The following is a 21801-nucleotide window of genomic DNA, read 5'->3' as shown; positions in this document are numbered from 1 at the left end:
GAACTCCAGACCGACACGATTCGAGCGGGTTTTGCCTTTCCCTTAATTTTTCCTCCTTTGCCATGTCCAGATTTGGCTGCTTGGTTTGGTTTGTTGATGTGTTGTGATGCGAACTGATGTGGTGTACGGTTTGAATGAGAATGATCGTTACGGCAGCGGAGCGGGGATTTTTAAGCTGACTGGCTGGCTCGAGAATTACGCATGTGTGAGACTGCGACCAATGTTTCGTTCTTTTTTTTTCTTTTTCCTTTCCAATCGTGCTTCATTCTATTTCGCTGCTGCTCTGGTTGCCCGTTTTGGTCGGTACGATTTGAGGAGCACAAAATGGACCAATCAAAAATGGGCACATAGTGCATTTGGACAATGCTTGATATTTCACAATTATTCAATTATTTATCTCAAGAAAAATGAAATGTTATTCGTTATGATAGATGCGTAGATATATTTCCTATCAATTGATGCAGAAACCTTTGCGATCTATTGAGAAATGCTCGAGTTATAAACGTTCCAAATCTTGCATTTTTTCCTACTTGTTCAGTGTCTAGATTTCCATTTCACCCCCTATATCTTCCGGTTAGACGTAGTCCTACGTCAATAACGTTTTCGTTTTGATGAGTCTGACACAGCACCACTCTATATAAAACTTTATTAAAATGAAAGGGGTTTCCAATCAAATATCTAAGGGGAAATATTTTGTGTTGAAATCATTTTTAATATAAAACTCAATTTTAGAATAAGATTTTCTAACGGTGTATTTGAAATGTTATTTTACCAAAATATTTCATTGCTCTTTCAACAACTTTGCCACATTTTTATATTCATATTCTAATCAGACATTTGTATTTCGAGTTATTACCCTTATAAAAAAGTTGATGAGTCTGGGCCTAGGGGCACAGACGGAATCTTGACATAGGACTGTGATTTTGAAATGAGTTTTTCCATTATTCAAAGTCTGTATTTTTCTTCTTCTGATACATCAAATGGAACCACTGAAAAAAATTCGTGAGTATACCCTTTCGAACTTCTAAATAAACAGCCAGTTGAATTTATTATTTGCGTTTTTTACGTAACCAAACAACATGCTCGATATAATGAAATCCTGGACCACAATTCCATAAATTGTTAGTAGCAAGACCTACACAATAAAACGTGAATTGAGCACGAAATAATTGGAAAACAACCTGAACTTCAATCAAATAAAATCTCTATCAACGTTTAACCTTTTGAGCCAGACTCTCGTCAAATCTTTGGGGAGTATAGAGTGAAATCATCCAATATCATTTTCAAGATCATTCCTAGTTCATCCCTCCATTTTGAGACGAACCAACCCAGTAGGCTGAAAGTCTCAAGAATAAAGAATTAAACAAAATCATCCCTCCCGTGATTCTGACAAATGATGAATGCATATTATCGGCAAATCTAGAATAATTCATAACACGCATCTAATCACATAGTGAGCTAACGCCGAATTGTAGGCAAAAAGATTACTCGTTGCGTTGTGGGGGAAAACGATCGACTTGTGAAATCGAAAAAAAAAACATACCCATTTTAATTGTCAGATTGTTAACTTTTTTTTTATACTATATACACTGTTCATGTCTTAAGCAAAAACATTGCTGGGTAAATTTCCTGTCTAATGGTATATAACACAGCATATGTCGCAATATCGATTTTTTGTAATATGCGTTTGAAAACTCTTGATGAATCGTTACATTTTTCGTAGAGTTACACCCCCCCCCCCCCCCTATATAGAAATCATAGACATAGTCCTATGTCGAACTCAGTCGTTACTTGAATTCGACATCTGATAATGAAAATGGTTATTGGTACATGCCACCATATGTACAACAATTTCGAAAAAAAAATTGAGGATTGCCGGAGCAGCGGCCGGCTGATTTGGCGTGGAATCCCTCTATAATCTGTTAACTTTGTTCTTACACTCTAAAAACTCGTGTTTCATTTATGTACACAGTTACACCTTCCGATTCGCAATTGGCACGGATTCTTTGTTCCACATTTGCATCTCATAAATTAGAATAAGAATCCTTCAATCATTGTCCACTTGTCAAAAAAATTGTAATGGGTTGTATCTAGGACACGACCGCAGTTTCGACGTAGAACTATAGAGGGCTTCCTCTCCTTGTATCGAGCTGTGTGTGTATGTGTGTGAAATCAGCATTAGTCATGAATGATATCCGCACGTTGTTTTATGCTGGCTCACTCGCATCTGTGTTTTCATTCTATTCTATTTTTGTTTTTCGCCTCTAGCCCTGAGCCCTTGTGGAAAGAAACTCTATTCCATACTCCTCCTTCACCTGTCAAGAAAATAATCCTCTCCCGCTCGACGCCCTGTGTCAACCATGTTGCTTCGAAAACCACCAAACGAGAAGTGGTGTGGCTTCAAATCACGGATGGCTTATTTAAACCAAATATGTTGAAAACGGACAGAAACGGATGTATCAGTTGCTCGTTATTGACAGCTCTGTTCGGGAGTGTACACAAATCGGCAGAACAAATGTATGGGCAAATGACAATGCTTCCAGTTTTCATTAATTTAAACTGCTTAGGCATTAGTGGATTGTACTGTATAGTATATCAAACAAATCTTAGAGAATTTCCGATTCCGTTGGTGTGCAAATTATCAGTATTTGTTCGCTGTGAAAATAATTATTAACGTTAACTTTATTTCACAAAAACGTGACCTGTTTCCTGAGTTGGCCCCCTTCCTGAAAGACGTAGTTCTACGTCAAAACGTATGTTCTCCTATTTGGGAGGGAACTTTTTTCACTAATGCTCAAAAAGGCATTCAAAGTAACCTTTTAGGAATGAATTTTAATGCAGTTCATACTCGCAATTGCGTTTCTCCCAGATTAGCCTTCCGATATTGAATGTATTGCAACGCAATGTCCACAATTTAAAAAAAAATAATTAAATATATATTTCACCTTAATAAACTAGAGTTTGAAGAACAGTTTAGTACCTCGCTAATAAAAAATTATCCTCCGCTTTTTTTAAGAATTCTTATAAAATGATCTAAATTATTAACTACTTCATGTTGCTTCTCTTCCAACAAGGTTTCCGAACAAATCACGTAGTACAACAACACATATTTGTTTTCTCTTTATATTCAAAATACGGTACAGTTAAAAAGACGGGACAATAAAAAATGGTTGAAAAAATTATACTGTCCCGTTAAAAACGCTCCGTTTGGTCAGCCTATTGATAGCAGTAACATTTTCAGTGAAATGCTGTTTAATTGAAGACTATTTTCCATATATTTATTAATAAGGTAATAATAATGAAAGTTCGTTTGTTTCTATGACCATGGGGAAGTCAAAATCTATATATATACTAGCTGACCAGGCAAACGTTGTTCTGCCAAATCAATTATTTCTAGTGAATATTTTGGGTGTTGAATAAAACACACTAATGTATTGTAAGTGTGTTTAAATATTTTAACGATCTTTAAAATAAATCGAATGTGACCGATAAAAAACGAATTAAATGATTTGAACGAAAGGTTATATGATGTTTCTTGGTGTATTTCATTAACGTAACTGACATGTTTGATCTCTTAAAAGTTAAACGTCAACTGAAAAAAGTAATATAAGTTTGTCGTAAAGTGGAATAAAATGAAATATAGAAAATCAATATTTATTGCTGTCTCCTTGTTAGAAAATACGTGCATGTGATTTTCAACATGGCTTAGTTCATAACAGCTTGGTCTCGTTCATAAATTGGAAAACAGCGATACGCCAGTTAACTTCAATGGAGCTGATTAATCGGCCTGTTTGGAATCGCGTTATTTTATCGTTGTCATTCAATCGAGGAGTATTCACATCGGTAATCTAAGTTTGAAACACAGCCATATTGCTTCCTTTATTCATGGATGTTTTTATTACTCTTCACCGATTTGCAGAACTTAATATTCATATATGCATATGAGTGATCGGATTTTACAATTCGATCGAAATCGACTTCTACACTCTTAAATTCGTTCGCCTTGTAGCGAAACAATGGTCAAAATAAGTCATCCGTATTTGTGGTTCAATTTACTCTCTATCTGATCGGCATAATTCCGGAAATAATTCTAAATTGTTGAAATTTGAATGAAAATTATTATTCGATTTCGTTTGGATGCTAAATTTGTTTTGGAATGTGTTTGAATGCCAAATTTTGCGTGTTTATTCCACCCGAAAAACCATTACTATTTTTGCTTCATAGAAATGGAACATGGAGACCAATGGTGTTTACGTCGAATTGCGTGGCAAGGTTGTCACATTTGCTCAACTCGATTAGACTTGAGCTTGAACAGAATGCAAAATTGCGCTTTTTCCATTCAACAGAATACAACCAACAATATGTGGGGACGAATACGATCGAACTTCATTTTGTGTTTGAACACACGCGCAATGTCATGACAATGCATTGCGCTTTGGCCTGGCTATAACTAAAGCTGTGTCGGCGTTGCTCATGATAGTGTCTCGCAAGTGAATGTATTATTCCTCGCGTCGCTTTTGTTGATTGTGTAGTAAGAATTGCAGTCGTTCAATCTCTACCTTCGCGTATATGTTTGTTGGCACAGCTTACGATATCTTGAATTGGCGTTTCTTGACCATGTCAAATCACCATATGATAAACATACAAATCCTTCGAGCGCGCCCTCTGTTTGTTTCGTCGCATGTTCATAAATATTAAATCAAAATGAGAAATGATGTTCATAATGAATTAAGTATCTGTGACGGGGTCTCGTTGGTCTAATGTTTATGCAAGAGATTTTTCGTTAAAGAAACCCTTCTGACTTGCACTGTAGTCACGCGTATTCTTGAGCTTGCCACTCCAGAATACATTCAAGGCGTATTGTTCGTCATAGAAATCTCAACTATTTACTAATAAAAATGACGCAAGTAGTACTACGTTGAGAAGGCAAACCTTGGGAACGTTAGTGCCATTGAAGAAGAACATAGCGAGGGTCGTATGAACGGTGTGTGTCAACGATGAATTCCAGATTATGGTTTTTTCTTCGCATTAAATTTCTCGTGTCACCGTGCTATCATGATTCCAGCAGCGCTTGTGCTTTGGATCTACACACGTGCTCTCCAGCTGATGTTTTATCAGGGTTGATGGCAATAGCGTGATTGTCATTTTGTAATCCGAGCAAATGTGATTTGAAGAATTTCGATAACTTATTGTGCTCATTCAAAAAGGCTTCCAGCTCGTCGAAGATGCTCCCTGCTTTAGATGAATTGATGTTACGGGCGTTACGCCATCAGTCATTGAACAACTTAAATGAATTCGTTCTGTTGAAAAAACGAACAACGGTTAAATTATTAGAATATGACACAAAAATAATAAAATCGCAATTAAAAATAGGGAATTGGGGTCAACATTTAAGGTTATATGTATGGTATGAAGTCAATTTTTTGAAAAAAAATATCCAGATCTTTTTTTCTGCATAGAGCCACCCTATTCGGTATTAAATGTATGGTTATCGGTATCCTACCGGTATCATATATAGTTTACAACCTATTCTCATACCTACCAAGTATTTTGAGTATAATATCATTAAAATCGGTCGAGCCGTTTCGGAGGAGTTCGGTAACAAACACCGTGACACGAGATTTTCATGTATATAGATAGAAGAGATATAGATATATAAATGGATTTCTGCCTGTCTGTCTGTCCGTCTGATTCTTATGGACTCGGAAACTACTGAACCGATCAACGTGAACATTGGTATGTAGAGGTTTTTGGGCCCGGGGAAGGTTTTTGTGATAGTTTGAGACCCCTTCCCACCCTCTAAGAGGGGTTGCCATACAAATGAAACACAAATTTTTGCATTACTCGAGAATTAATCAAGCAAATGAAACCAAATTTTGCATGTGAAGGTTTTAGGGGGCAATGAATATTTCTATGGTGGTTAGACACTCCTCACGCTCTCTAAGGGTGGGCTGTCATACAAATGAAACACAAATTTCTGCATAACTCGAAAGTTAATCAAGCACAATTTGGGATGTGAGGATTTTTGGATATGACAAATGTTTTTATAATGGTATGACACCCCTCTTTCCTCTGGAATGGAGAAGGGATCCCATAAAAATATTACACATATTTCAACCAAAAATATTCCAGCCAAACATGACCATTGAAAATTTTCGGAAAACTCTGAAGGAAAAATGGGAAAATTTGGAAAATTAAATTCCCATGTTCTACAATTACATAGTGACAAGTGCTGTTAGTCCATTTGATGTTTGCGCTAGCGAAATTGTTCTTTGTTCGAAACTGAAATTGGATTTTAATGTGATGAAACGCACTCCTATATCTTCTTCTATCTATACAAAAGAAAAAGGATCGCCAGATGTTTTGATAAGAGCAGAACTCGAGGAAGGAATTGTCCGATATAGGGCTGTCGTTATTCTATCATATTTTCTGTATAAAATATTTATTCCATGTAACGGAGAAATATGTTATTTACAATTGGTTGAAAAATCTTGAACAAGAATTGTGTCTGAAAATTATCTGATATTATAATGATGAGTTTTGTTAGAAATGCTAGGAATTTTTATAGTAAAAAGTAAATTCAACGGAGACGAATAGAAGATCAATGAACAGTTCTGCGATTGGACCCATGAACTTGCTCATAGTAAGAAAACGTGCATATTTGAAGGTATTGATAACAAAAAACAAATTTTTGGTGGGACGAAGTTTGCCGGGTCAGCTAGTATCTTACTAAAATATCACTTTTATTTGTCTTTTTCGACGTGATTTCACAAATATCCACTGCACGCTGTCACATTATACTTATAATCCGCGAGAACTTCAATAAAATGTATGTTTTTCATTGATTTAAAACTTACTGAAAATAGCATTTCCACATGGATGTGGTAAGCAATCAAATATAAACACAAATACTGACGTCATCTTCCTTACCTTTTTTTGCAGGACATTGGATCGATGCACAAAAAAAACTAAAACGGTTCAAAAACGTGACTAGCAGCGAACCTACCAGACTTCAACTCCAAAAACGATCGGCCATCCGGTAGCCCAGATTTCAATCCTCTGGATTCACATTAGACCGAGATGGTGTAGCTTGCACGATCTTTTCGAAATTTAGCAATCACTGACAAATTCCATCGTGAAGACAACCAGCGAACTTCCACTTGCAATAATCCGAATGACTGTTGGGTCAAGATTTTACGACGCTGTGTGAAGAAGAAGAGGGTCAGCCTAATCAAATATGATTGTGCGTGGCAACGATTTCCTGTTGCAACCATCGAATGATTTCTCTCCAATAATAACTCCCATGCTTATTACAATAAAACTATATTACAGAAAAAGTTTATTTTCATAATCACTAGTGAATCGCGTTCCGCTCGCCCGCATCCTTCACCACCTGGTTGAGCTGCTGAAATTTGTCGATTGCTACCTTGACGAATTCGGCCGCCCGTTTCACCCGGTCGGCGGTAACCTGGTCTCCGAGGGCATTGAACACTTCCTGTGTGGTTTCGGCCACCCCCAGGAGTTTCCCGTTCCGGAAGGTCAGCGTACAGAACGGAGTGAAGAAGCAGAGCCCAGCGGTCAGCAGTGTTCCCAGCGCGACCGTTCCCAGCGAACCCAACACGAACGACACCAGCTCGGCGAGAAAGTTTACCAGTGACCGTGCGGAAGGCATCACGGAACGAACGGATGCGAACAGAGATGGTGAAGACGCTGGAGGCTTCTCGACGGGGATGAGGTACGTGTCGAAGGCGTTCGCTGGCAGTGCGTTGAACGGCGAGGTGTCAAACTGCGGCGAGAATCCTTGGCTCTTCGGGTAGTTGTGTCCGGTGTAGGATTGCACGTAGCTCTGAACCGCGTCCTGCGGTAGAAATTTGTGGTACATCGTGGGATCGTAGGCGGGGTTCTCCAGCACGGGCCTATCGCTAGGCTGCAACGATTCGCTGGATGGCTGCGGCTTCCCCAGAGTACCAGTCATCAGGCATAACACCACAATCAGAATCACTTTTTGGCACATGTTTGATCAAGGGAATAGCACTTGTTTACAGGACGAGTTTCACCGAAAAACTGATCTCGATCGTTCAGGCAAGGACACCTCTTATAGTGGGCGTTTTTGTGCGAGGAAAGCGAAAGCAGTGCCATTCCATTCTCGAACGGTGTCTGACAGGTTCTAGGAAATTTTTACAACATTCCTCAATTAGATAGCACTAATGGATATTCGAAGTCGCAAAGAGGATGCAATTTTTTTGGTAACACCATCTTCATCCTTATTAATCCCGACAGTGGTGCAGTCGGTAACGGATTGGGATGGACAGGTAACATTTTTCCTAAATTCAAAAGCAGTATCACTTGCAATAAATTTGTCGTTTCTGTTTTGCTCCGGGATTAGAAGATTAGGCGAGATCCAACAGCATAGACAAAAAAAAATGGTACTCTACCTGTCTTTTACAACGGCACAAATGGATGCGTACATCCATCATGGTTCGGTGTGATGGATTAGTTCCCAATCCAAGCTTTGTCTTTGGTAACATCAGCAGACGAGTCTCGGAAGCAAACACTGCCCGAGATAAAAGGATTATTTCCCCCTCTCCCGATAATCGTCTATGCTTTTTGTTTGCTCTTTGGCTTTAGAACCCTATGAACCCCGAGCCAAACAAATGATGACGCAATAGATTCCGCTTTTTAACCCTGCTTCCCGGTTCAAAAACAAAGCGGGCGACGCCAAAATAACATTGCAACACCGTCGTCTCTAGGCAACCGACCCAAACAGAGTGTCAAAAGCACATAATTGCACTCTCCGCGGGAATCAAATGCCAGCGCATCAATCGAAGCCACCATAACAACATCACGGTTTATTAAAAAATAAAAACATGCATCGAAGCGCGAAAGGAATTCCGCTCAGTCCACAGTTCTCGACGACGGAACAGCGGAAGAACATCGCGTGAGTCACAGCAGTGTGAGGGTGGGTACGGAAAGTAATTGGGGAGTAAATCGAATCGGTATTTGTTCGGCTTCGCGCGCCGGTCAGCTGCCTGGCGAAACAAGGAACATTGTATGTATTCCAGTTGGATATGCACATCCACTATTCGAATTTGAACGGTAGAATAGTTCGCAAGCAGTTTGTTTTCCCATCCGCAGGTTTTCAAGAACATCGCGAAAAATCGCCAGCCGTCTTGCGAGTTATCAAGCTGGGGAACTGCATCGAAAGTGTTGCTGTAATTCAGGCCAAATTCGCCAAGTGAGTTGGATGTGTGTGAGAGAGTGAGAGTGGATTCCATGGGTGCGTGCGTGTGAACAACCGGAAGTGTTAATTAAGTGGATCTCGTGACCGCAGAGCGTGTCGTCCAGCAATTAATTTCTCTTCCCAGACAGGGCCAGATGACACCGGTGTTATACTATTTGCCACCGTCGCCGCCTTGCCGCGCGGTTCTCCTGCTGGCAAAAATGATTGGCGTCGAGCTGGAGCTGAAGACGCTGAATGTCCTCGAGGGGGAACAGCTGAAGCCGGACTTTGTGCAGCTGAATCCGCAGCATACAATACCCACGCTGGATGACCATGGGCTAGTGCTCTGGGAAAGGTAAGTTGGGGCGGGGGTGTAAATCTTCCCCATATCGATTATTTCCTGTGCACTGTCTTAGTTTTTGTGCGTGTGTGTGTGCACGTGGCTCTGAAGGGAAACACAGAGGATTATACGCGTGCATTCCCTGAATTGGGGACAATCGTTTGTTCGAGAACGATTCACCGTGAAGTAGTGTATAATTACCGGCACGAAAGGTACGGTGCACCCTGCTGGGAAAACGAGCAGCGGCACGATAAGGATAATTTCATGTTTTTTTTTTAATTTTTCTGTGTTGAAGCGGTGGATTTTGAATCCACCTTCAAGTTCTGCTATTTCTCCCATGTGACACAATGTTGTATAGAAACAATTATCGCTTAACTAAATATTAAACAAAGGGGAAGATTTGAATAAATTATGTCAGACGTTCCCCATATTATTTTATTGTTTTCACGTGTATCAATAAGCATTATATGACAAACTTATTCCTAGATATATTTACGAAGTTCTGTTTTGACGCAGAACTACGTCTTTCAGGAAGGATGCCAAATCTGAAAACAGGTAAATTTTTTTTTTGAAATAATGTTAACGTTGATAATTATTTTCCCTTCGAACGAATTCTGATGATTTGCATACCAATCGAATCGGAAACTCTCTAAGATTTGTTTGATATGCTTTACATTACAATTCCCTAATCTCTAAACGGTTTAAATTGATGAAAACTGGAAGCGTTTTCATTTTTCCATACATTCATAAATTTATATGGGGTTATGTCCAAGACAAAACCATTGCATTGTTGACATAGGACTATGGAATTATTTGATTCAACTCGTTTCGTATCCCTCGGAAATTATTTTAGAATGCATCGAATTTTTAGAAAAAGAATCGGAAAGAGCAGATGGTGTGCGTAGTTTCGTAGAACCAGTTGAAGATGGTTGATTGATAATCCGTTGTTGTCCTCGCGAGAATACTACCCAAGCTTGTCGTGTTGAAATTGTTCCACTAGTACCTTTTTTTAGATTCCTTAACCTTTTATGTCCTAGCGTATGAAATTTCACCCCCTTTTAAAAGAAATTCCATACGATGTAAGGACACGACTGACGATATTATAACGTTTAACGTTGACCATTCGACCATATTTACTTGAAATTTACTTCTATTGCTACTTGCCGTTACGGACCCTACGCATAGAATACATCTCCAGAACACGCGTCCCTGGGCTGCAACTGTCCAATCGTCCCTTACACCCGCTATTAGGTTCCCTTCCCTATTGTTGCACATAACGACATTTCTTATGACGATGAAATATCCTTCGAGAATTCTTCTCTCTCAGTGTCCCGGTATTCTATGTGCTTGAACTGCTCGTTTCGCTTGAACTGCTCTGTTGTTGCTACAACAGAGGATTAACAAGAGCACTCCTCAGCAACTTCTTCAGTTGAGAACCGCTATGTGTTCAACCGTATCTTCCTCGTCGATCTCGATTCAGATAAATTGGATAACAGAGCCCGAATATTACATACAACGAGATGTACTGATCCGAGTCGACATTTTATCCTCGAAAGGTCCTCACGTCTAAGCGTAAGAAAACACTAGGCGGCTCTCCCGCTCGGATTTTGCAACTACAAGCCGCAGCGGTAACTTGGAATTCAGCGGCTTTCATCAGCTTCACTAGCTGCCATTATCATACAGTAGAACCCCGATTATTCGCGGAATAGTCGGGCAATGTCACCGCGTATAATGAAAATTGCAGATAAGGCAATAATGAGCTAAAAACGGAGTGCAAATACGAAAAAAGACATTTCAGCATGAAAACTATGTTTTATCAATACAGAAATCATTAAAATATCCTTTTATAAGATCGTGCGCATCGGTGGTCAAATAGTGTGAGAGTCATGACCAAAACAAAAGAGCATGATTACCACTCACTAGCAAATTCCAGGGAGGTCTATAGATTTAAAATGGAACTCGCCGTCGCGAATAATCCGCTCGCAGATTCTACTGTATTATTATAAACGGATGCAAGACGAGTCTATGGTACAAGGTGCAACTGTTTCGACAGTAAGTTGTTTAAAGGGTGGTATATGGAAACAGAATGGTGGAAAACGGAAGAGAGAATGTTTACCTGAGCGAGAGGGGGGGGGGGAGAAGCTGATCACAAACGCAAAATGCTGAAATATTGCATTTCTCGATCATTTGGATGTTATTCGAGAATTCGCAGCTACATGATCGCAGAGTGGTTTTCACATATTGGCTCACCTGTACCTTTCAAAAGCGCATAAATATTAATACTCTCACCAAACCGTTTCGACTCATCATCTCCATTGAGCTATCGCAGCGAATTTGGAACCATACAACAGTGACTTTGGAACCATACACTGCCGCCCCGCTTTGTGTGTTTTATCTCATTTACAAACCCTTATCGACCCTCCGCGGTGGCCTTTCATTGCAAAATACGCGTGAGAGAGCCGCCCACTGTGTTCTACGCTAAGGTGATGGTTACATTGCTTGCAGATATTTACGAAAATATGACTGAACGAATCGTATGTAATCGTGAGAAGTAAACAACTACATAGAATTGTATTGGTGTGATTGAATTGCTTTCCTTCGCTCCGTTCGAGATCATCTGCTTTGGGTGAACAAAATAGTTTGTTTATTATTGTCAGTGATCGTATTTTTAAGTTTTTGTATGTACTCCGAAGCAATATCACCGCGGTCTAAGACGTCAATCAGCCGCCGAGTCACATCCGGCACCCATTCGTTTCTGTCCATTATCAACTTGTGCGGTATAAATCAGCCAACCGCGAATGAACTCTCAGAGTTTAAAGTCTCTTTAATTCAAAGCCTGAACCTGGAATCACAGTCGCGAGCGAACTAGCAAGCACATCACAACAAGCACACATTCGCTACACACCCTCGAAGAAGAGGAAGCCCTCTGAATCAAAGTGTACTACAGTGATAGACATTCGTTTAGCCGCACTTGAAAAAAAAAACTTGAAACACTTACAAAACAACTAGGAATGTTCTTTTTATCGGGATACTTATTTGCTGTAGTGATAGTATATGTAAGACTCTTTTATTGAAAGGACGTGCGTCACAATCACACACACACACACACAAGGCGGCATCGGTGGATATAAACATTCAAACGTCGTTTTTTCCCGAGACATACGTTTAGCCGCAGGGCATAAAAATCGAGCTTTCGCATCATCACCAAGCCTTTATCTGTGTTTTTTGAAAAAATACTTGGGAATGTTCAATTTACAAGATAAATATTAGATGTGCAACGTAAGAAGTTGGTCGATTAGTGATTTACGTAGAATTTAAAGGAATGGCGAAAGGTATTCTATTGACGGAAGAGGGGCGGAAAATAATTAAGATATTCAGTGAACATAATAGTGCCATAAATATGGGATATCGCGATCAACAAACGGGAACACCAAAGTTACTTTGCGTCTTAAAGGTCGAATAAGACACGAAGCAACCAGGAAACGATGTCCTGCTCATACATTAAGGCAGAATCGGTTGTTCCAGTAACGAAGACGCATATTGTGCGCATCTTGAATGAGTCACCAAACATCATGTGGAAGAATCTTCAAGGGAAGCCGATATTGGTACAATTTAAGTCAACGGCATGTCGTGAGATCGAAGCGAAACTTTGGGGGCGGAAGTTTGACAGTGTGGGGAGGCGTTTCCTATCACAGCAAGCTTCTCATTTGTTTCATTTTCACCCGAATGAACTCCGAAAAGTATCTTCAATTACTGGAGGACGTTTTGATTGGCCATATTGAGAATAACGCTACCGAGGATGTCGTTTTTTCAGCAGGATTATGCATAGATCCACGTTTCCGAGCAATCGAAGGCATGGTTTGCCGAGAAGGACCTATGCAACCTATGGAGAATCTTGGCCGAGATGGTCTATGCAAACGGATGACAATTTGACAACATTTCCAGTCTCTCAAGGCAGTAATTCAGGAATGTTGGGCTATAATCAATATGGCAACACTTTAAAAGCTGTCTGACTCGATGTCAAATCAAGTTTTCAAAGTGATCCGAAATGGAGATGGAGATACTAAATATTAGCTATCGTTTGGACTCGAAATTTGCCGCAGAAATTTTCTTTTATTGAAATTTTAGGATGCGGCTAAACGAATGTCCACCCTGATTCCACATATTTGAATTATTTAGACAACAAAAAGTGAAGTTATACTGTTTTTTAGAATGAATTCGATGCAAATAAACAATAGTCGTATTTTATGAGCAAAACTGTACAAAAAATTTAATTATTTTTAAAAATATTGAGGAAAAATAGGGTGAGGCTAAACGAATGTCTACCACTGTACGATAAAGATGGTTCCTGCAGCATACGGGAAATGTTCTTGTCAGTGTGAATATTGGAGAGCATCCATAATTTTGGAATACGAACATTAAAGTGGCAGTGAAAGTGGGCATGTCAAATTTAAAAACCCGACCATGTACATTTTGTTTATTGGCCCAAGAAATGACTTGTGCAAAGTGTCACTACAGATTCTTGGTTTCAAAAAGTCTGAAAAATCTGTTCAAGTACAGATTATTCTGTAGATATGGTAATCCTGGTCACAATTGAACGAACAATTGAACGTTCGGGGAACGAATGATTTCCGAATTATAGCCTTGACAGACAAATTGTTTCGGAGTCTATCAGATTCACCAGATTTAGAGCCGAGGAATTGTTCCATATTCTCGAATATAACAATTAGCCAGGCGGTTTTTTTCTTTCCAATGATGAGGACAAAATCTAACGTCTTCTTTGACGAATCGGATGAGTCAAAAGTTTTGAGGGGATGTATCCGATTTTAAAGTTCAATTGTTGGAGCCAATGTTGATGCTAGCGAGAGAAGAAAGTTCGCCGCAATCGATACATTCACCCAAAGATAACTGAAATTTGGTATCATGAGTTTAATTTGCTAGAAATCATTGGTCTGTTTAGTCAGCCAAAATATTTGTTCGATTGAAATTGCAATTTCTGATGCTTGACCTAATGCAGACTAGCAGCTTTTTGCATGTTAGACCACCAATGGGAGCCAGACAAGAGACTGGACTGTCCGCTTGATTAGACACTGCCAATCTAGTAACTTTCTGGAATCGAATTGAAGGGTGTAAAATGAACCTCCATCAACGTATGGATATCATTCTCACACGCACTGAGAATGCTTCCAATTCTACCAATGTGGCTCTTTGAGCTTTTAACTTAATTCGCCGAAGTACATGCAGACATCATGTATTCACTAGAAATACAACATCACGTCAGCAGAAGAGCGGAGCGGAATAGAGCAAGTGAAGCCCCGCAGAGAAAGTCACGAATCGAAAGATTAGTTTACACCGCACTGAATTACAATGTTCTCTTCGATTCGACACATTTATTGCCCACCACACGCGACCATACGCATGTAAACACCTTGTCTAACGTGACTGGAATGTTTTTGTTTGTTTGTGTCGCTTTTTTCCTTTGCTATTTTTCACTTTCAATTTTCATTCCCCGTCTTTTCCCATGTCTCCATGTGAATGAATCCAAAGCCGTGTAATACTCTCGTACCTGGTCTCCGCGTACGGCAAGGACGAAAGCCTCTACCCGAAGGATTTCCGTTCGCGTGCCATTGTGGATCAGCGGCTGCACTTTGACCTGGGGACACTGTATCAACGCGTCTCCGATTACTATGTGAGTTATTCTCATTGATGCACCCTCTGGTGAACTTTAATCATTTTTGCTTTCCGTTTTCCCAATGTTGGTTCACAGTTTCCCACCATCACAGTAGGCGCCCACTTGGACCAAACGAAGAAGGCAAAACTGGCGGAAGCGCTCGGATGGTTCGAGGCGATGCTCAAACAGTACCAGTGGGCTGCTGCGAATCACTTCACAATAGCGGACATCACGTTGTGCGTCACCACCTCCCAAGTGGAGGCGTTCGGGTTCGACCTGCACCCGTATCCGAAGATAAGAGCGTGGTTGTCCCGCTGTAAGGAAGAGCTGGAACCCCACGGTTACAAGGTTAGTTCTAGAGCAATTCCAAATGAAATCGACAAATGACAAGACGTGAGTATTTTTGAATCGATTGAAAGTTTGTATTCCGTTTGGGTTGGAGGAAATATGAGTTGTCCACAGCACTTGGGAATTTTTTTCACTCAAGAGTAACTTTTGAAAAGGGCGTATCGATTTTAGTAAGAGAAATCTTTGATAATTTATATCTCAAAAACTATGAGTCCTATCGAAATAGTGTCTTAGAAAGAGTTATAGAGTATTGATGTCCAAACGTGAAAAAATACACTCTGAGAAAAAAATAGTACTCTTTTTTTTATTTCCAAAAAAAACTGTAATTTACAATCCCCTTTATTCCGCGCGGCGGATGAGGTGAGATGGTTCAAGCACTGCATTCCCGTAGACGAATGGCGTGACTATAGTTTGTCACTAGGTGAGATTTGAAGTCGTGTCCTCATATGCTATCGACTCGGTTATCGAAAAGAAGTTGAAAAGTAATGTAACTTCCACAATGAAGCGAGGAACTTTGCTATCTCACGTCACTCGCCGCGTAGAATAAGGGGGAATATCTAAAATATATAGAACTTTTCATATAAAAAAAGAAGTCTAGTAGAAAATTTAAAAAATGGGTACAAGATGGTAAATCTATTTGACGAACTTTGTGGAGCATCGAATTTTTATGAATTTTTAAAACATAGAATTTTTGTATGTTAACAATAATTTTTAGCCAAAAATTAATAATTCTGATGTGACTCAAAATAAAAAAGGTCTTCATCAAACGCCTTCTAAATGTAACCCTTCTCGAGATATTCTGAATTATTATCTTTTTTCAATTTTATTTAGTTTTTTTGAATTTATTCATGAATTTATGCATTTTTTTTGTTTTCAATTTTTTTTATATAAAATAGAAGTATATATATATATAAACGTAGTACTAGAATTTCTCGAGTTTTAATTATAGTTGGATACATACCTATTTTAATGCAAAATGACAAATGCGAACTTTTGCCCCATAGAGCTAAAGGGGCTAAAGCTAAAGTGCGCACCATACGGGGCAAAGGTGCGCACTTATTGAATTGAACTTCTGAAATAACTTGTAACAAAAAATGAATGCTTTATCATTACCAGCGGAAGAAGATTACTAGAGTGTGTAGGCACCATCCAGTGGGGAGGAGGAGGTGCTGAATGACGTTTTATGGCTGAGAAGAGTGGGGTGTTATGGTCGAACATGATTTTGTGATGTGCTGATTGATTCTCGGCACCTAGAAATATGATAACGGGCCATCCACATACCACGTGGAAATTTTTGGGAGGAAGGAACCTGACAATATAAAATGTCCAACATTTGAAACAGAATTATTTTTATTAACAAATCGAGTTATAAGTACATAGTTACCTTCACCTTATTTATTTGAAACTTAATGTTGAAAAAAAACAATATTTATTAGAAGTTTTTTTTGTGCCATACAAATGAAGCACAAATTTCTGCATTACTCGAGAATTAATCAAGTAAATGAAACCAAATTGGGCATATGAAGGTTTAAGGGTGCAATAAATAATTCTATTGTGGTTAGACACTCCACCCCTCTCTAAGGGGGGCTGCCATACAAAGGAAACACAAATTTCTGCATTACTCGCGAATTTATCAGGCAAATGAAGCCAAATTGTGCATATGGAGGTTTAAGGGTGCAGTAAATGATTTTATGGTGGTTAGACACTCCACCTGTCTGAAAATAATCTGATATTATAATGTCCAGTTTTGGTAGAAGTACTAGGAATTTTATAGTAAAAGGTAATTTTGAAGGGTAGATTAGTGATAACGAAAAATAAATTTTGCGCGGGACGAAGTTTGCCGTGTCAGCTAGTTGACTATAAAAAGACAATAAATTTGAAACATTTTTTTAAATATCTCGGAAATGGCTGCATTTATAAGGAGATTGATGGAGAGCTTTTCCGCTTTAAATCACATCACAATTCATAATTTGTGGCAAAACATGATGAAACAAAATGAAAACAAAAATTCCAAGTTTCGAAAATTCCTAAAAACGATGTTTCACAAAGTGACTTCCGTTTTATATGAAAAAATGAAAAAAAAATAAAAATACATACATAAATTAAAAAAAAAATTGAAGAAGACGATAAATAAGATTTTTTTTTTCAAATATCTCGATAATAGCTGCTGCATTCAGAAGGAGATTGATGAAGCGCCTTTTTTATTTTAAATCACATTAGGATTCATAGTTTGTGACTAAAAATAATTGTTAGCATACAAAAATTCAAATTTCCGAAAATTCATGAAAATAAATAAATAAAGTTTTACCATCTTGTAGCCATTTTTAATAATTTCCAACATGACTTCTATTTTATATGAAAAATTTAAAAAAAAATAAAACATACATATAGATAAAAATAATAAATTAAAAAAGACAATAAGTTAGAAATGTTTTTTCAAATATCTCGAAAATGACTACATTTAGAGGAAGATTGATAAAGAGCTTTTTTATTTTAAATCACATTAGAATCATTAATTTGTGGCTGTCACAAAAATACATACAAAAATTCGAAGTTTCGAAAATTCATAAAAATTCGATGTTCCACAAAGTTCGTCAAAAATAGCTTCACCATCTTGGACTCATTTTTTAAATTTTTTACATGGCCTCTATTTTATAAGAAACGAATAAAAAAAAATAATAAGTATTTTAAATATTGCAAATTAATGTTTTGTAACTAAAAAAGAGTACTAATTTTTTTCTTAGTATATATTCTTTTTCACATTTTAACATCAATACTCTATAACTCTTTCTAAGACACTATTTCGATACGACTCATAGTTTTTGGGATATCAATTATCAAAGATATTTCTTACTAAAATCGATATGCCCTTTTCAAACAAAAGTAAACACAAAAAAGTAAAAAAAAAATCCCAAATGCTGGGGAAAACTCATATTTCCTCCAACCCAAACGGAACACAAACTTTCGTTCGAATTAAAAATACAAGTTTTTAAAATCGGCATTTTAAGTTCGATTTGCACTTGAGCGATGGAAGATGGAAGTGGCACCGAATGAGATCGAGCGGATAAATGATTTGATTTTGCAGGATATTAACCAAGTGGGAGCGGAAACACTGGCGGGGCTGTTTCGTGCGAAACTCAAACAATAGGGAAGGCTGTCTCGTGGGGAGCAAACGTGTCAAAGAATTTCGGTAGCATCGGATTGTTTTTTTTCCGTTTATTCGATCACTCTCCCTACTCTTCGTTTACTAAAATAAAATACTAAAGTTGAGGTTGATGGCGACGTTGTCTGATAGAAAGTGTGAGAAATCCGTATCTTTGACAGTTTGGTGCATCGAATGTTGGTGCTCTACGATGAGATAAGCTAGGCTTGTCGTGTTCATTTGTGATCCGTCTTCTGGAAGCCGGAGATACTTTCCGCAAAATCTAAATAATCAAACTTTTCCTCCAGCTCGCCGTCGCGGTTAACCTGCGGACCTCGAGTAACGACCGCATCCTCCAGGGCTTCTTCCGCCTCGTCCGGCGTGAAACGATCACCATAGGACATGATATCGAACATAAACCTTCGCGAAGGGGAGAGGGGGGCAGCCAACGAGTAAATAACTTGTGTAATTAGTTTGAGAATTACTTACTTTTTCTTATCGATGAACCCGGTGTTGGTTTTATCCCACGTGCGTAAGGCGTCCAGCATAACATCCATCGGGGCCAGTCCGTTCGCCCGCTGAAGGATCAACAGCAGGAACACGTCCAGATTCATTGGCTGCACCACCTGGAATCGAGTCCGTGGGCGCAAGAAAGAGACAAGAACGGAAAATTTCATATCAAAAGAGCAAGTTTTGATTGCATTCCCTTCAGGCTCTTGCGGAAGCGATGTAAGCGAAACGCAAAGATTACTGAAGGCAATAAAATTTTACTCACTGGGTTGTGCTGATTACGTCCGACAATGATTTACGATCTCGAGTTAGATTTTTGATTAGTGCAAATTGTGCTCTTCCAAAGATATCAAAATGCTGAACAATATCGGACAACTCTTAAAGCGTCAGCTAGCTTTAATGTGGCCAAGACTGTGCTCATACAAATCGATGAGAAACAGAGATAACATCCGCTTCCTCGTATGGTAATCGCACGCTGCGAAGGGTGCGATGCGATGTTATTTATTCATAGACTCACTTACCACTAGTTCACAACAGATTATCCCATCTCCGCGCGCTCCAGTCGTGACCAAATGATGACACTTATCGTACCGAACCATCCCTCGCTCAGGATTCAAATACGCCAAACGCCTTTCCACTCATAAAAAACAGCTCCGACAAGCATAGAACTCAGACACAACATAAGTCGTAAATAGAGAGCATTTGCATTGCGCCCAGCGCTTGCTGACCACAACTGGTTTTAATTGCTTCAATTGCACACTCAAATCAACACATCAACACATCAAACGCGCAAACTTACGCCGTCAAACATTTTGATTATCTCCGCATCGGACTTCTCCACGCCGAGCGTTAGGAAAGTATTCTTCAGATCCTCCTCGCTGATAACACCGTCACCATCGAGATCGAACAGGCAGAAGGCCTTCTTCAGCTCGTACACTTTCGGCTGGTTTAGATCCTTGAGGAAGTCTTTGCTGCTAGCGGGCATCGTGTCGTAGATGCTGTGGATGCTGCGCGCGCGTTGCCTTTTCGATGCGATAATTTTCTCCTCGATCCGCCGAAACCCCGGATTGGCGCGTTCTGAGAAGCTCACTTCCGCTGGACGACGAATGTGATGGACTGAGCCGTTAATGTTTGAAAAATGCGCTTTTATAGGTTTACAGCTGCTGTGGCGGTTTTCTCGTCATTCTTGCTGACCTCGGTTGCGCTCTATAGGCGGATCACCTGTGTATCTTCTGGAATAGGGATGGTTCTATATTTTGGGTTTCGTGAAAGTGGATCATCTAACAGGTTTTGGTCAAAAAAGTAAATACTTTCTTCGAAATATTTTTTTGTCGATATTTGAAAGTTAATAAAAATAACCTTTCTTAGTAAACTTCAAAAATGTATTTGATAAAAATGACACACCATGTTAGCAATAAAATCTGAAATTGTGACTAAAACAAGTTGAATTTATTCTCATCCGTCATATTTCATAGCAGTTATACAATACTGACGATCATGTCTTTGAAACAGAAAATCATCCGCGAAAACGTGTTGTGTTACCATTAGAATTTAAAAGCTTCACAAATCGTAAACACCATCGTGTTCCATGTGATAACATCCTTCAATAAGATCAAACGACCGAAAGAAATAAAAACAGGAAGTGTGTTATATCTATGGTATAACCGCAAGGGTGACGTAGGACTATCGTTGATTTAGAGATCATTTGTTTGAAGTTGAATCTGAATTCATTCTGAATGAATGAATATTTGGAGAACTTTGAAAACGAGAGCGTTACGTTGGAGGCACAAGGTTTTATGCATCCAATATTGGATACGGAAATATCCTACTGACGGGGAAGAATAATCTTCAGAAGCTATCCTGTTAATTGCGATTGATTGAAAAATCACAAAACCAAATGTATTTGGTCACAGTGTTACATGGATAGAAAACATTCAAATAAACTCTTTCACATGAATATATTTTGAAAATTCCCAAAGGAACTGGCAGATTATTTTCCGGATCTTTCTCGATGCTGAATGGCATCCAAACGGAAAGATTTCCGCGCGTGTATGTGTGTGTGTAGCGGCTTCTTCGAGATCTTCCCGGGGAACCGTTTGTGGCATCACTCTCCTCCTGATGGATTCCCTTCTGGCCTAAGGTGCACAAACAGGCTCTTGGTGACACCGTTCATCCGCGCTTTCATGATAAATGAAGAGCTTCACCACAACAGCGACAACATGCTCCAATCGCTGTTCAATTAGAACTGAGTGGATTTCCGAGCGGCGCTCGCTTATATACCGATTGGTGATTTCAATAGCCTGTTTTGAAAGCAAATTTAAGACTATTGAAACAAGTTTTTGGATCAGAAAGTAACAAGTATAGAACGTGTAGACATTTTGTCTTTCGAATGAAGTGTTCATCATACCATTTCGTTCAGTTGTTTAGGAGCTATTAACACTCAAAAGCTCGGTCTCCGGCGTAACGCTTTCGTTTTCGAAACTTTGATTTTACACCCCGGTATAGAAATGAAAGACGTAGTCCTACGTCAAAAAAGTCACAGGAGGGTTGTGTCCGAGACACGATCGCAT

The 21801-nt window shown here is 39.1% G+C and overlaps 3 protein-coding genes across 6 annotated transcripts; 1 reads left to right on the top strand and 2 right to left on the bottom strand.

The window, feature by feature from the left end:
• Window positions 1-7307: 7307 nt before the first annotated feature.
• Window positions 7308-8091, bottom strand: LOC129770205 (uncharacterized). The gene has a single exon (XM_055772902.1). It carries the CDS (start codon window positions 8012-8014, stop codon window positions 7355-7357), a length of 660 nt encoding a protein of 219 aa, XP_055628877.1. The 5' UTR covers window positions 8015-8091; the 3' UTR covers window positions 7308-7354.
• Window positions 8092-8815: 724 nt separating this feature from the next.
• LOC129770188 (glutathione S-transferase D7) lies at window positions 8816-18846 on the top strand. 4 transcript variants are annotated; one of them, XM_055772882.1, is made up of 6 exons: window positions 8816-9049; window positions 9136-9235; window positions 9370-9575; window positions 15108-15249; window positions 15328-15579; window positions 18665-18845. In XM_055772882.1, exons 3-6 carry the CDS (start codon window positions 9376-9378, stop codon window positions 18725-18727), a joined length of 657 nt encoding a protein of 218 aa, XP_055628857.1. In that variant the 5' UTR covers window positions 8816-9049; window positions 9136-9235; window positions 9370-9375; the 3' UTR covers window positions 18728-18845. The 4 variants fall into 4 exon arrangements, with proteins under 4 accessions (XP_055628857.1, XP_055628847.1, XP_055628837.1 ...); XM_055772872.1 differs by having other exon boundaries at window positions 8820-9049; window positions 9366-9575; window positions 18665-18844; XM_055772862.1 differs by lacking the exon at window positions 8816-9049 and having other exon boundaries at window positions 9067-9235; window positions 9366-9575; window positions 18665-18846.
• Window positions 18332-20361, bottom strand: LOC129770214 (myosin regulatory light chain, smooth muscle). Its single transcript, XM_055772913.1, has 3 exons — window positions 20031-20361; window positions 19211-19347; window positions 18332-19141 (listed from the first exon to the last, which is right to left on the bottom strand). Exons 1-3 carry the CDS (start codon window positions 20214-20216, stop codon window positions 18958-18960), a joined length of 507 nt encoding a protein of 168 aa, XP_055628888.1. The 5' UTR covers window positions 20217-20361; the 3' UTR covers window positions 18332-18957.
• Between the last annotated feature and the right edge of the window lie 1440 nt (window positions 20362-21801).

The sequence above is a fragment of the Toxorhynchites rutilus genome, chromosome 1 (genome assembly GCF_029784135.1).
Source record: "Toxorhynchites rutilus septentrionalis strain SRP chromosome 1, ASM2978413v1, whole genome shotgun sequence".
In the NCBI taxonomy this organism is placed as follows: Eukaryota; Metazoa; Arthropoda; class Insecta; order Diptera; family Culicidae; genus Toxorhynchites; species Toxorhynchites rutilus.
This window is presented reverse-complemented; position numbering and strand designations above follow the sequence as displayed.